This window comes from Tinamus guttatus, unplaced genomic scaffold (genome assembly GCF_059628265.1).
Source record: "Tinamus guttatus ecotype Peru unplaced genomic scaffold, ASM5962826v1 Tinamus_guttatus_pri_ptg000004l, whole genome shotgun sequence".
Taxonomy (NCBI): Eukaryota; Metazoa; Chordata; class Aves; order Tinamiformes; family Tinamidae; genus Tinamus; species Tinamus guttatus.
The window spans coordinates 12,846,640-12,860,194 of NW_028288538.1; the positions used below are offsets into that span (position 1 = coordinate 12,846,640).

Consider the following 13,555-nt stretch of genomic DNA (forward strand, 5'->3'; position numbering starts at 1 on the left):
GGCTCCACGCAATCAGGGCACCGGACAGATAAGAGGTTTAGTTTAAGGATGTAATCAGCATGAGTAAACACTACACTGACCCAGCTGTAAACAGAGCTAATAAATGATAATATTTGTCCTGGTCACCTATGGAGCTAATAGACACACTTTTCACTATGCAACAACTCAAATATAATGTCTTCCCAACACCTACAGCACGTACAGCATATAGGGACAGCCATACCAGGGCCTTTTGGCTCATCTTTACGAGGAAGTCAAGTCACTTCTCAATTATTACTTTTTTAGCACAGCTGTAGTTTACTCAAATCTATGTGTTTGTCTCAACACAAAATCCCTGAAGCAAAGGTGATCTGTAATCATTAGATTCTACTTTACTGAATGACTTTTGGGAACAATTAATCATGAAACAAACTGAGTGTTAAGATTTATTTTTGTTGCTTTTTTTGCAACTTAAAAGGCAAATCAACCATCCATAAAAAAAAAATCCTTGGAAATATATGGGAGACAGTCTTTGGAAGGCAAAAGGATATGGAAGTGATGCTCCTGGCTTTCAGTACTGAGCATATTCACACTTTTTTATTGTTTTCAGCTGACACGGAAGCTGTTTTCCCAGTCTGATATGTTATTTCAGGAAGCTGTTCCAATGCCTGGTTCCTGAAATTGTACAGGAATCCCAAGCTGAAACTCCATAGTAACTTAGAAAGATGGAGCAGTATCAATCTCCATAGACTCAGTTTGGAATATCTCAGAAATGTGACTATGCTGACATTCATGAAACCTGGGATCAAGCTGAACTTGAAGACCTAATTATCACAAATAAGTACATGAACATATTGATAATCATGGAATAAAAAGTAAGAAAAAAGCTTTTAGTATCCCTTCTTACTTACAAATATGACAGTATTTAGAATCCTTAATGAGAAAGATGTATTGGAGCTAAGGTTCAAGAATGTTTTGAAAGGAAGCCTCGCGGGAACAGGCCAGGGAGCCGAGGGGACGACTCTGCGGCAGGGCCCAGGTCAGGCTGAGCCCACTGCAGCCTGCAGGGACCCGCCGGAGCGCGGGGCCGTGCGGTGGCAGGGCAGGAATTTCCGGCGGCTCTCCTGGGGGTCCCACGGCAGGGCTAGGTTGAAGTATGTGGTCTTGGATGCCCAAAGCATTTTTGCCAAAGCAAACAGACCAGTTTTTCTATCCCCTCAGGGTGTGGCTGAAAACAGTTACATAGGAGGATCATTCTGCACGCAGCAGGACCCAAGGGCCCCCAGGCTGTGAGCACCTCGGCCACAGCATCCCTGCCCCGGGGCTGTGCGCGCGGCTACCAAGAGCGCGAGGCTGCTCTGCCCTCCCCACCACCGACAGCACAGAGCTCCCCACGGCCATTTGCAAAAATACCCCTGCTCTTAGCCTGCTTTTTGGTAAAGGCACCCGACCTGGAACGACACACACAGCTCAGGATCCTAGAAAGGGAGAATGCCTCTCCAGGCAGCTTGGGGAACAGTGCAGCTCAGAACAGCTCATCCTTTCCCAAGTTTGTAATCACAAAGCTGAATTTCATTTTATCCTTTCATTTTTACCCATGATCTTTCCAGATGCAGGTTGCAGGATGAGATCTGTCAGCATTCCCACCTTGCTATAACAAAGTTCCCAACTCCCATGTACCAGACAAGGTGAAAATGGTCTCTCCTGAGTTACCTCCCTTCTTTCCAGAGTTTCTCACCCTCTTCCAGGCCATGCACGTACAAATTCAGCCAGCTGGGACAAGCCAGCAGTAGATACACGTGCATCTGTCCAATATGCTCTTTGAAAAATTAATTCAAAGATGAATAAAAGGACAAAAATGAGCTTCCCTGGCATTAACTTTCAAGCTTTGCCAGGGAAGGCTCCCAGGCAAACTCTTTCACCAAGTAAACTTGCTTCCATTTCTGAACACATGTTCTGAAACTCTACAGGGTGGAAGCTGGACCAGGCAATCCATGAAGGATCGCGATAGGGAGCGGGTCAGTGAGAGTCAGAATCTTCTAGAGCAAGAGGAAGCAAAGGCAGAATTAAAAATAGAGGCAAAAATGCTTGGTATGCACCCAAGGGTCTGTTCCTGTGGCAAACTCAAGCGATAGTGTTGATGGAATTTTACACTGGAATAGGAAGCAGCCTGCTGTTGAAAAATAAATGCCAAGACCTTTAACATAAACAAACGTCTATGTGAAACTGTGAGCGTTTATTTTGAGAATGACAGCTCTGCGTCTGATCGGAGCAGTTAACTCTCTTTACACGGTGACTATGATGCTAAATAATCCCATTAAAAAACACACAGAAGTAACTGGGTAGACCTACAGTGGAGTGAGAGGGGCTGGGTCTGGAAAACACAGGGCAGGAACCAACAGGAGATGAAAACACACAGCATAATATTCAAACTGCTGTATTTAAAAGTCCATTCATGGTAACCTCTTTCAGACTGACCCTGATATTTCTGCTTTGTCCATCAGACTTATCCTTGCATCAAAACTCCTGTAGGCATTTGCAAGGCGTGTGCTGTTCACCAGTGCTTTCAGGGATGTTTGGAATCCAAATAGCTTCAGTGCTAATAGATAACACATGAAAAACTACTCCTGTTTTGCTACTGGGAATCACTTCATACTACTAGCGTACTCTTCCATATTCTTCCGTAGAATAATCTTCTGTGTTTTTTAATTGTATCACCTAACAAGTATAAAATTGAAAACCCTTAATAAACCTTTAAATCTTCTTTAAATCTCACACTTCCAGTATTGTACTAATGCCTGTAGCTCATAATGAAGACACTAAAGGTCCTTTAAGTTACTGATTTATTGACAGCCTCTTTAAAATAATGTCCTCAGGAGAGGCAAATCGTGGCAGAACTTTAGACCTCAAAGACTTTGCCTAGTTCACTAAGATTTTTTTTTTTTAATCTAGAGATCATTTGCTGGAATTGAGCTAGGTAGAACCAGTTCCTATTGCTTTAATTAGAAACATCTAAATGAAATACCCTCGTCCAGAAAGATGAGAAATAAAAAGAAAAGCAAACTGGTCCTTAATTACTCGTGTGTGGATCTTGCCTCATTCTCTGTGGCTGTATGTTACACACAATTTGGTGTGCTTTATTCTCCACATATGCAGCATATGCACCTACTATGGGCAGAGAAAGGTTGGTCAGGTGTTTTCAAGGATTAACTTAGCTTGGACACACAGCTTCTCAATGGGCAAATGAAGTAGTCAAAGCAGGTACTATCACTAGCACAAGCCTGTGCAAACTTCCCAAGCTTCAACACATTTAGTCACCTTAGCAGTGGCAAGTCACCACCTAATACAATTTTCTGTGCAAAAGAAAATCCTTCTGCAGGTTTGGTAATGAATGTCTTTTTCCTTAGAGGCTATGAAGCAAAAAAAAAACAAGATAGACAATTTCCGTGTATTTGATACCCACGTTCAAATCAAATAACTCAACAATACACAAAAACAAGCCCTCCTCTACCCTCCAGCCCCGCCCCAAAAAAGCTGATTTCTAATGAAGCTACTTGAAAGAAATGCTCTTCAGTGGATCTATCATATGGCACCATAAATTACACACACATGAGAATAATATAAAGGATGGCAATCAGCTCATGAAACACACCGTGTTCTAGGCACAGAATTACGAGGAGTACTCAAAACACCGCATGCAATGTGGCTGTATGGATAACGAAACATAGGAGCTTTTCCATACTCACACTTAAAAGTTGAGAAACCGTGCGATTAAGTCAAAATTTTAATTCCCCAACTTGCTTTGCTTTTGTTTTCTCTTCTGCCTACACATTTTACTAGCAAAAAAAGTAAAACACATGGATAAAATATATTTTCAATATAATACTTTCAAGATTTTGATCTGAGGAGGGATTTGTGTACTGAGAAGACCTACTGAGAAGATGTAGGGGGTCTCACAGTTAGGTTTGCCTCTGTCCGGAATTGTTTTGTAACTGCATAATGAGAAAATAGAATATACATATATATATATATATATGTATGTATGTGTATATATATATATGTATGTATATATGTTGTAGGATAGAGACACCTCATCCCTGCAGCCCGCTGCCCCTTTGTCTCAGAGCGTGGTTCAACAGTTGGCTGCTGCCAGATGCTCTGGACAGCAGGTCACAGATGGTCGGTGGTCCAGTTAACAGAGCTGAATGCAACCCTCAAATCTCCACCAAAATGATTTCCAAACTCTATGCAGCAGATGAGAATATCTGAACATGGACAAGAGGACATCTGACCCAGTGAAGACTGCAGGTCAGTTTTGATAATTTAGTCAGGATTTGATCTCTGTGCAATCGCTAGGTAAAATATTTTGACACACTGAAAACACAGCGCCAAGTTCTATACTGTTTTGGCTGATTGCATTAGAGGCCACATATTTTGTACATAAAAAAGGTTGATTACATAAACAAACAAAAACGCTTTCTACCTAGGGATGATATGTTTCTGAACTGCTATAGATTGCAACTGCTGCAGGAAGAATAGGAGTCTGATGATAAATGGGAAGGCTCCAGTGGGATTCAGCAAACTCTGTGCCCTCATCTTTGTGTTAAATCCTGCAAATATTTACCAGTACTACTTAAATGTTAATTACCTTAAGGAATTTGTTGTGATATGTCTTATAGCCATGCAGCAGTGAGCACACTGACAGTGCTCGGTGTGTACTATAGCAGTGACAAAAGGCATAGCTAGAAATTACAGAGAAAACCCTTTGGCGTTTTCCAACCTTGAAAGGTGATTGGAGATCCTTCTTCCAATTTATATAAAGTTTGTACAATCTGGTCATCTAGGTGTCATGCAGCATCTCTAAGGCTAAGATGATTCCATCAATAACACAGCTATGCTTGCATAGCTCACTGCTGGCAAAATAGCCAAACGTAACATTTTTGTCTTATAGGTCTCAAGTAAGATTTAAGCTTCTTCAGATACCCTTTTTTTTCTTCCAAAATTAAAAATATTTTATTACTCACCTAAACCACTGACAGTATATTCCAGATCGCCAGCATCCAACAAAATTGGTCCATTCTCCTGTTGACCTTCTTCCTTGTAATATAACTTGTACCCTTGAATAGTTGCAGTGTCCTCAGAGTCCTGCTGCCACTGTACTGTTATGGTCGTACAGTTCATCGGTTCCAAATGCAGCTCAGGAGACTTAGGTGCTGTTTTAGAGGAACATACATAACATTTTTATATTCTAGAAACAAATAACTTCCATGTTCCATCCGGATTTCTGTCACTCCAAAGTTTACTCAAGGGTTTCATTCCAGATCATCTGGGTGCTTGCATTATTATTTCTTTATGAGAGGAGCTAGCCTGACTTACACAGCAACCATGTCAAATATGTGAGCATTAACATGAGTAAAGAATCAACGTAAACACAAAATAATGCATGCACTTTTGCTTCTACTTCACATGTCAGGTCTTGCACAAGATAGATTAGCTCCTCTCCAATCTGTGTTCCTGAAACTACGTATTAACTGCATTTAATTTATTACAGGAACTACAAGTTTGTGCAAATTATATACAGAATGATGGTTACAGCACTATTCTCTGGATCACCAAAGCCAGTATGTGTAACAGGAAAATCTATTTCAAATTCTTATACTACTTGTCTGAAAAAAAGTGTAGCCTTTGGTCAAAACCTACAGTTGACCCCATTCCCAGGCTGCCGGTAATGCAAGAGTTACCTTTCACACTCGTAGCCTTGGGAGTCCGGTGGGAAGTCCACAGCGACGCCTCTCCCCAGCCAACCCTCGTCGCAGCAGTGATCCGAACCAAGTAGACGCTGTCGGGCCTCAGGCCTTCGAGGAGATACTCGTCCGCCGTCCCGGGAAGCTCCAGCACCTGGATTTTGCTCTCGGTGCTGAGACGGAAAGACAAACGGTACAAGACCACTTGGCCTCGCCTGTATTTTGCTGGGATTGGCAGCCAAGAGATGAGAATATCCGTAGGACTCCGGCTTGTCAGACTGATTTCAGGAGCTCTCAAGGGAACTAGAAAGAAAAAGGACAAAATTTTTGAGCTCAGGGAAGAGAGAGATGTAAAATTTACATCTGACACCTAAATCTACACTGAGGTACCAGCAATATGTGTGTATTACCCAAGAGGGCTTTCAGACTCTTGCTTGTTTTGGGGATCTCATACTTCTTACCTTCTCCACACAATATAGATTTAGCAAACTCCTCCTTATAAGACCCTCCCCGCCATCCTCTCACTCCTGCCAGCAGTAACTGATGGTACCCTCACGGTTTCGAGAGTGACTGTTAAAGTTAAGATGTTGTAGCTTAAATTGGGAGGCTGGACAACAACCTGCAGTGTTGAAGAGCTGCCGTGTGTCTCCTTCTGCCAACCATTTTACATGGCAGTAACTCCTGGCAACGAGACAGGTGGAAGTGGGAGCCTTTCACCCTGCCAAAGTTAGCACTGACACAACCTGCTAGTTACCTCTAACCAACTGCCCCAGTTTGTTGTTGCCACTGTGTTCTGGTTAGCTAAATCACTGAGCAGAGATAGTTTATGTAATCTTTCTGAAATACTGGTTTTGGTAACAAGTATATACACATTAACAATTAAAAATACCTTAACTTTTTGGTATGTCAAAATTTTCCTTCAAAAGTTGAAGGCAATGCAATTGGGTGTGCAGTTTGATTTGCATTTCAGATGCCTGAGAACATCACATTCATCTATGCAGAAGCAGTGAAGCTTTCGGCTGCCAGAGTCAAAAAGCTTTTAATTTACCTAGCATTAAAATTGAGTAGAGCAAAATCCTAGACTACAGCAAAGTTTGCAAAGATATAGAGTAGTCATTTAAGTAATTTAATATTATTTCAATGTAAAAAAGGGCGCTTGATGTAACAAGTTTCCCACCGTGTGTAGCCAGAAGTTTCACCAACGTCAGTGGAATTTGGGAACCTCAATAATTGCCAGTACCAGATTGCACATCTCAGTGCAAACACTAAAAAAAAAAAAAAGTTAATTTTAGACAATCTTTTTGGTCTTACCATCTTCAAGGGTATGCTGAGTCACATGGTCTGACATCTGACTAGCTCCCAGAGGCATATAGGCGACAATATAAAATGTATAGTTGCTGGCGGGTTCCAAGTCATCAATAATGTAATGGGTTGTATCATTTCCAATGACCACTTGGTACTCTTCGTTGTTTAAACCTGACATAACACAAACGTTAAGAAAAAATATATAATTAATAATTGCTGGCAATCTCCAAACATCAGACCATCTTGTCTTCGAGAGCTTATCAGGTTATTTCATGCTCTTCTCCAGCCTAGCTCTCACTATTTTTTTAGCCCTACAAAGTAAAAGCTCTTTTATGCACAGGAGCAACTGTGTCTTGCTGTGGTAGAGATTGTGGTGTTTCAGCATTTTCCTGAATAAGGGATGCTGAATGCAATTCTAAACCCCTTTTTAGAATTAGTCACAACAAACTGTGCCCAATGTACAGTAACACAACAGACAAGCCCTAATAGTCTTATCATTCATAGCAAACCTTTAAAACTATTTGTTTAGAGTCAGGGCTTTTCTCAAAACCTATTTGCAGAGCCTTCCTATAGCAGACTGGGAGGAATGCGAGGGCTCCACTCTATCAAAAACAAAAAACAAACAAAACAAACAGAGAGAAGTTGTTCAGCAAAAGGATCTCATTTTAGCCCTGCAAATTCTATTACGCTTGATTGACATGGTTTTTTCTTTAATTCAGAGAGAGGGCAATAGGAACGGCCCAGAAAGAGCTTCGAAAATGTTTTGCTCCTTAATGAGTTGTTAAAAAAATTCTCAGCAATTCACATTAAGATATGCATAGCAATGTATGCAGCAGTCCTTGCCTTTGTTGGGCTTTATCCCTATAGAGGAAGGCTATAAAGTGGAATAAGTGTGGTGAAAGCTGCTGTGTTAACGAACAATTCACACCAAATGCACGTCAACTTAATCAAAACTCTGTAAGAGCCAGCTCCTCCTCTTCACAACCGAATTTATAAACAAAACGAAAGGCAAATTCCACCATTAAGTTTTCCCACATTTATGAATTAACTTGATAGCATTTTAATTAGACAAGATTACGAGCATCTCACAACAGACTAGTTAATGGCTTGTTAATTAGGAATTGCAAGGCACGATTTCTGACCTGCTAAACAAGATCCTTGAGCTCAAATTAAAAGGACTTGTTCTCTCATTGAAAGGATTGCTAGGCCTCATGCAGGGGCCCTAATGAAATAGCCATAATAGAGAACAAGGCTGCCCTTCCACCACAATCAGTGTCCCTTTTGTGCCTCCCCTAAATCACTAACAAGGAATTAACACACTCCAACATGCACGCTCATCAGACCCTTATTCTTCTTGCTACTATGACCCTGATTCGAATGTAAAATATTCTGCTTAAAGGAAAAAAAAAAAAAAAAGGGAAGAAGAAAAATACAAAAAAAACACCTGTTAGGTTCTTCAACCAACTTTATTAAAACACTAACTTTTTTTTTTTTTTTTTTTAATAGGAATGAGGGCCTGAACCTGTTTTTACAGTGAGGCCATCTGAATACTTGAGTTGTGAAATTAAATGATAAATGACAGTACCTTTTGTATTCAAAGCACCTACCACATGCACACTTCAGAGAAAAGTCTCTGGAACTGCATGAGATGAATGCATTATCGCAACTTTTCTTCTGTACAGATTATGGGATCACAGGCATCAGTATAACTCAGGAGATTTAGCAAGCACTGGTTTAGATTTTCTTTTACAATGAAGGGTTGCTAACTCATTTATACTGACAAATGAGTTTTCTAAATACAAATAAGAGCAATATATCAATATAAAAAGTATAAAGAGAAAGGTTACACACACTACAAACTTTAAGCAGATCTTTTGTGACACCAAGATATAAATTAACAATCATTAGAGACTCAAACAAATTGTGAGGGTAGACGGGGAAAGGCAGACTGAAGAAAATAATGTCAGCAGTATATTCATAGGGACTATTTACAGGAATACCTAAATATTCAGAATCTGACAGAGCAAACAAGGCATTGACAATGTCACCAGTCTATGTTAGCAGTAGACGATGGTGCCCATGTCTTCTTACGGGAAAGGAAAAACTTTTGATTCAATATTTGTTTTTCTCTAAACGAAGCTGGTTCTGCATTTAACATTACAAAACTGACTCATATGACACCACACACTTTTAGTTTTTCTATAACACCCTCCAACATGTGCCTAACACTCTCAAAGATGTTCACAGTCTACCGCGTAGAAAACAACTATTTTTGCAGGAGATGCAATCCACTAGTCTTTGAACCGTGCCATTTTTTCAGTAACACAGAAGACAACAAAAGTGTTTCTATGCCCTGATGCAGATTTGCTGGTGCATTAGCCCTCCCCAATTCTCCAGCTTGGAGTTCTTTACTGATATGAAAGGATGCACAACCACCTTACCTAAAATAAAAGTAAATATCACAAGACAGCCTGGAAAGAAGGAAAAAAGGGGGATTTTTGACAGCAAGCTCAAATAACACAGGGTTTGGGTTGTTCCAAAACAAGCTACAACCTCACTGCACAAGATAAAACTTTTGGATAAACAAGGAAGTGAAGCAGGGGTTGAGCAATAGTTTTACAGAACACAATTTTTGCAGAAGATCCCTCCATACTTTGCAGGAGTACTTCCTTCTCTAAGGCACTTGCCTCGTTCCCTTCAAAGCTGCCCGGCTTTGCTCACTGCACTGGCATGGGACACACAATTACCCAGCTCGCTTATCTAGTGTGACTTTATTCATATCAGCTTTGAGTGGGGCTGCGAGCACAATACCTTGGTGACTGAAAGCACTGGGGGTAATTTCCCGCACCTCTTGTCCTCATTATCTTTTAAAATTCTTTCCTTCCTTCGCTCAAACAAAATTCTCTTGTGTCCTGAAAAATCCCACTTGCAAAAGCAAAGGCAGCTATTCCTGCATCAGTATTAGAGTAATTAAGCTGTCCTTCCTGTGCTCTGCTTAGCAGATGGCAGACTGGTATTCCTCGCTGAGAGCTGAGCATCTGCAGCCCCGTCCTTGAATAAACTAGTTAGTGAATAGAGATGGGGGTGGGGGGGAGGGAGAGAAAAAAAAAAATCACTTCTAAAAAACAGAGCTGCAGCTCAGAGGAGATGTGTCTCCTCTCTTCAAACCATGCACCTAGCAAATTTCAAAATCATTTCACAGTCACTGATTTTGTTTATGAAATATTTCAGCTTTTGATCCTCTTGAAGATTCCCCTAACTTAAAGACATGACATAATAGTAAAAATGATTTAAAAAGTTTAGTTGTTCATTTTTATCCTGCTTAGCTATTTCCTTTTACATAGAAAAATATATAACATTTCAAACTGGAACAAAGTGCTCGTGGCTGTTTCAACATATTTTAATACCTAGTATATTCTTTGGTTATAAAAATGAAGGGGGCAAAAGCAGAGCAAAATTATCTCATTTAGCTGAGAGTCCAAGAGACAAGAGTTAAACCAGTGAAGTCTCAATTGTTTATGCTTTCAAATATAGGAAAAGACCTCATGGATGTAGACAAGACAGCTGAATGCAGCGAGACACTCGATGCTGCGCTGGCAGTGCTGCCCCAAGCACGTGTGTGGATGAGAGCAGGCAGATGCTCTGCTGAAGACACGGAGGAAGTCTGGCCAGGAACACAGAGGTCCCTCCCTACTTTAGAGATCATTTCCTCACTCTAATCTGCTCGCTGGAGAGATCGGATGAGGGTGCAATGGAGGAACACAGCCCCATGAGGGATGATTTGGCAAAAGTTTATTTCCCTAAGTGAGTTTGCTGTAAACCACATGGGTTTTTATATAGGTATAGCCTGATGCAGCCCCAGCTGTTCACATCTGGCAGGGTTTGCAAGGCCATACAAGTTCTTATCATGCATAAGGAAAAAGTATGCAGGCACACTTTATATCAAGCACTGCTTACCTTCTGCTTTCATGTAATGTACAGAGTAGGCAATCACTTTGTCTGAATTATACAGGGGCCTCTCCCACGCGAGCAGGATGGCGGAACTGGACATCGTTTCGGCGTGCACGTTATAGGGCGCGCTGGGTCTGTCTTCTGACATGACCACGGTAAGTCTGGCCCGGGACAGAATAGAGCCCTGGCTATTCTCAGCCATGCACTGATAAATGGCATCATCTTCAGGAATGATCTGGTTAATCACCAGTTTACTGAATCCAAAAGGAAAGAAGAAGAAGAAAAAAGTCAACTTTTGAATAACTTAGCCCAATACAACACAACCACAATTATGTATTTGTCTCTGAGGCTTTGTGAGTTTATTCTAAGTGACTCACACTCTACTTATATTTCTTTCCACCTAGAAACCGTTGTGCAGTTGTGAAATTTAGCAACCTGAAGTGCTCTTCCAAACCTGCCATGTCAGCATTCACCTTCACACCCTTAAAGCCAGGCAGTGGCAAAACAAAACTATAAATCTACTTCCCCCTGCAAAAAGCACAACCTTAGTATTGTCATTTCTTAGTTTGTTACTTTTCACTTGCCCTTTTCTTTAAAAATCTTTAGTATGAGCTGCTTAGTCTACAAAAGCAGTTGAAGCGGCGTCTCAAACAACTGGTTAGATTCCTGCTACACTCCTGCAAATCTACAGTAGCTTCTCAGAAAGTGGTGAAATCATTTCAGTTTCCTCCAGGTAGGGCAAAGATCACTAAAGGTCCTCTGAGGATTTTGGGTATTGACTAATCTGCATTCCTTTACCCTGGGAGAGATCTATAGTGCTGCATTTAATGTCCAATTTTACTTAAGATTACTTGAATTATATCTTTCTATCTGTCTAGCTTTATTTATTTACAGGAATTTCATCCTTCAGTAAAAGCTCTTAACTCTGCATACTATTCAAGCACGACTGTCATGCACTGATAATAACCTTACCTGTTGTACATTTTTATTCTACCATTTGAGTGTATTCTCCTTCCATTTTTCAACCATGAAATCTTGGGGGCTGGAATTCCTTCTGCCTGACAGGCGAAACGAGCAGTGCCAGCCCGAGGCCTTGTTAAACTTTCCGGCCATTCCACAAACGAAGGGGGAGCTACAGGGAAGTAACAGGCAAAAATCAAGCCCATATAAATAAAAGGAGAACCTTTATTCCAGCCTTTATTATATTTATTATATTTATTATATTTATTATATTTATTAAAGCCATATTTATGGCTTTATTCATTAAAGCCATATTTATAGCTAAATTATATTTATTAAAGCCAGCCTTTTATTCCAGAATAAAGCATTTCCCACACACATGCCTCTCTGCTCAGGCCACTTGGAAAACACAGAGACATATCTGTGCAATAAGCACATGTGCTTCATGCAGACAAAGTGTCTTAAAAAAATATGTATTACTTGCACAGAAAGTAACATTTATACACATTTTTCTTCATGCAGTTATGAAAATACACAAATAACCATTCCAGTCTATGACACAAAGGCTGTGTGTATCTTACATATTTAAATACTTAGTCATAGGATCGCTTTGCTTGTTGAAAAATCTGTCTTTCCAGAGCAAACATTGCACCCGGCTATCTCTGAGTGCAAACAAACTGCTAGTTCATAACTCCCAAACGCCAAGTATTTGACACTCTTCATCTAAGTCAACAAGCAGAAGGCAGCCACATTTCTATCATCTGTTTCATCTTCTTGACCTCTGCACAGTCATTACACTTCATTTATTACGCTTGAGATTTTAATAAATAAATACACGAAACAAAAAATTAAAAGAGCAGCCCAGTGCAGACCACAGCGGGTGCTGAGCACCCCGAGTTGCTCACAGCCAGCTCACCCAGCACAGTGAGAGTTGCCATCGCCACCGTGAAGTTCCGCGTGCCGGGAATGGTGGCTCGGCAGACGTACACTCCAGCGTGCTGCACCTTCACGTCCGAGATCATCAGGTTCCCGTTTCCAAGGACACGGGTATTGAAAACATCAATGGACTTATGGTCTATTTTGAAAGAGTGAGAGAAGGCGGGTTACGAGGGTGCTGGATGTACCTGAACAGCCTATCTCAACATGGTTGCCAAAATGGTCATGACGGATTAGGGTTTTAAAGTCAAGAGATATCAAGGGAGATCACAGATGAGTTTTCAGAGTGGACTGTATGCTACTTTTTTCCTGATTCTCTGTCTAGAAGAATCATTGCATCAACCAAGAAATACACATGTATTTTTTCTACTTTCAGAATAAAGTGTAAGAAAATATTTGATGTTTTGCACCTACTGGTAAAGCCCTGACTTTCCTGAGATATTTGTCATAACTGAGACAATTTTCACAGAATTGGCTGACAAGATTATTATTCTTATTGCACGTCCTCTTTTCTTTCCCCTTCCACTCAGACTGCTAGGTGTCTGACTGTGGCTATCAGAAGACCAAACGGCCCATTTATATAGCATTCAAATCTCATTCATGTGTTGCTAAGAAGAACAGAGGGAGAAACATTTAAAGGAACATTTTGCAGGATGCAACCAAGTCCTTTAATTCACCAC

At 40.7% G+C, this 13,555-nt stretch overlaps 1 protein-coding gene across 1 annotated transcript in view; it reads right to left on the bottom strand.

The window, feature by feature from the left end:
- PRTG (protogenin) overlaps nucleotides 1-13,555 on the bottom strand; it is a 70,337-nt gene that overhangs the window by 27,695 nt on the left and 29,087 nt on the right. Inside the window, exons 6-11 of the mRNA XM_088519978.1 lie at nucleotides 12,856-13,014; nucleotides 11,952-12,111; nucleotides 10,986-11,233; nucleotides 7,035-7,199; nucleotides 5,721-6,026; nucleotides 5,004-5,192 (exon numbers count right to left, since the gene is read on the bottom strand). Coding sequence (XP_088376104.1) covers nucleotides 5,004-5,192; nucleotides 5,721-6,026; nucleotides 7,035-7,199; nucleotides 10,986-11,233; nucleotides 11,952-12,111; nucleotides 12,856-13,014 — 1,227 coding nt within the window. The remainder of the gene's footprint in view (nucleotides 1-5,003; nucleotides 5,193-5,720; nucleotides 6,027-7,034; nucleotides 7,200-10,985; nucleotides 11,234-11,951; nucleotides 12,112-12,855; nucleotides 13,015-13,555) is intronic.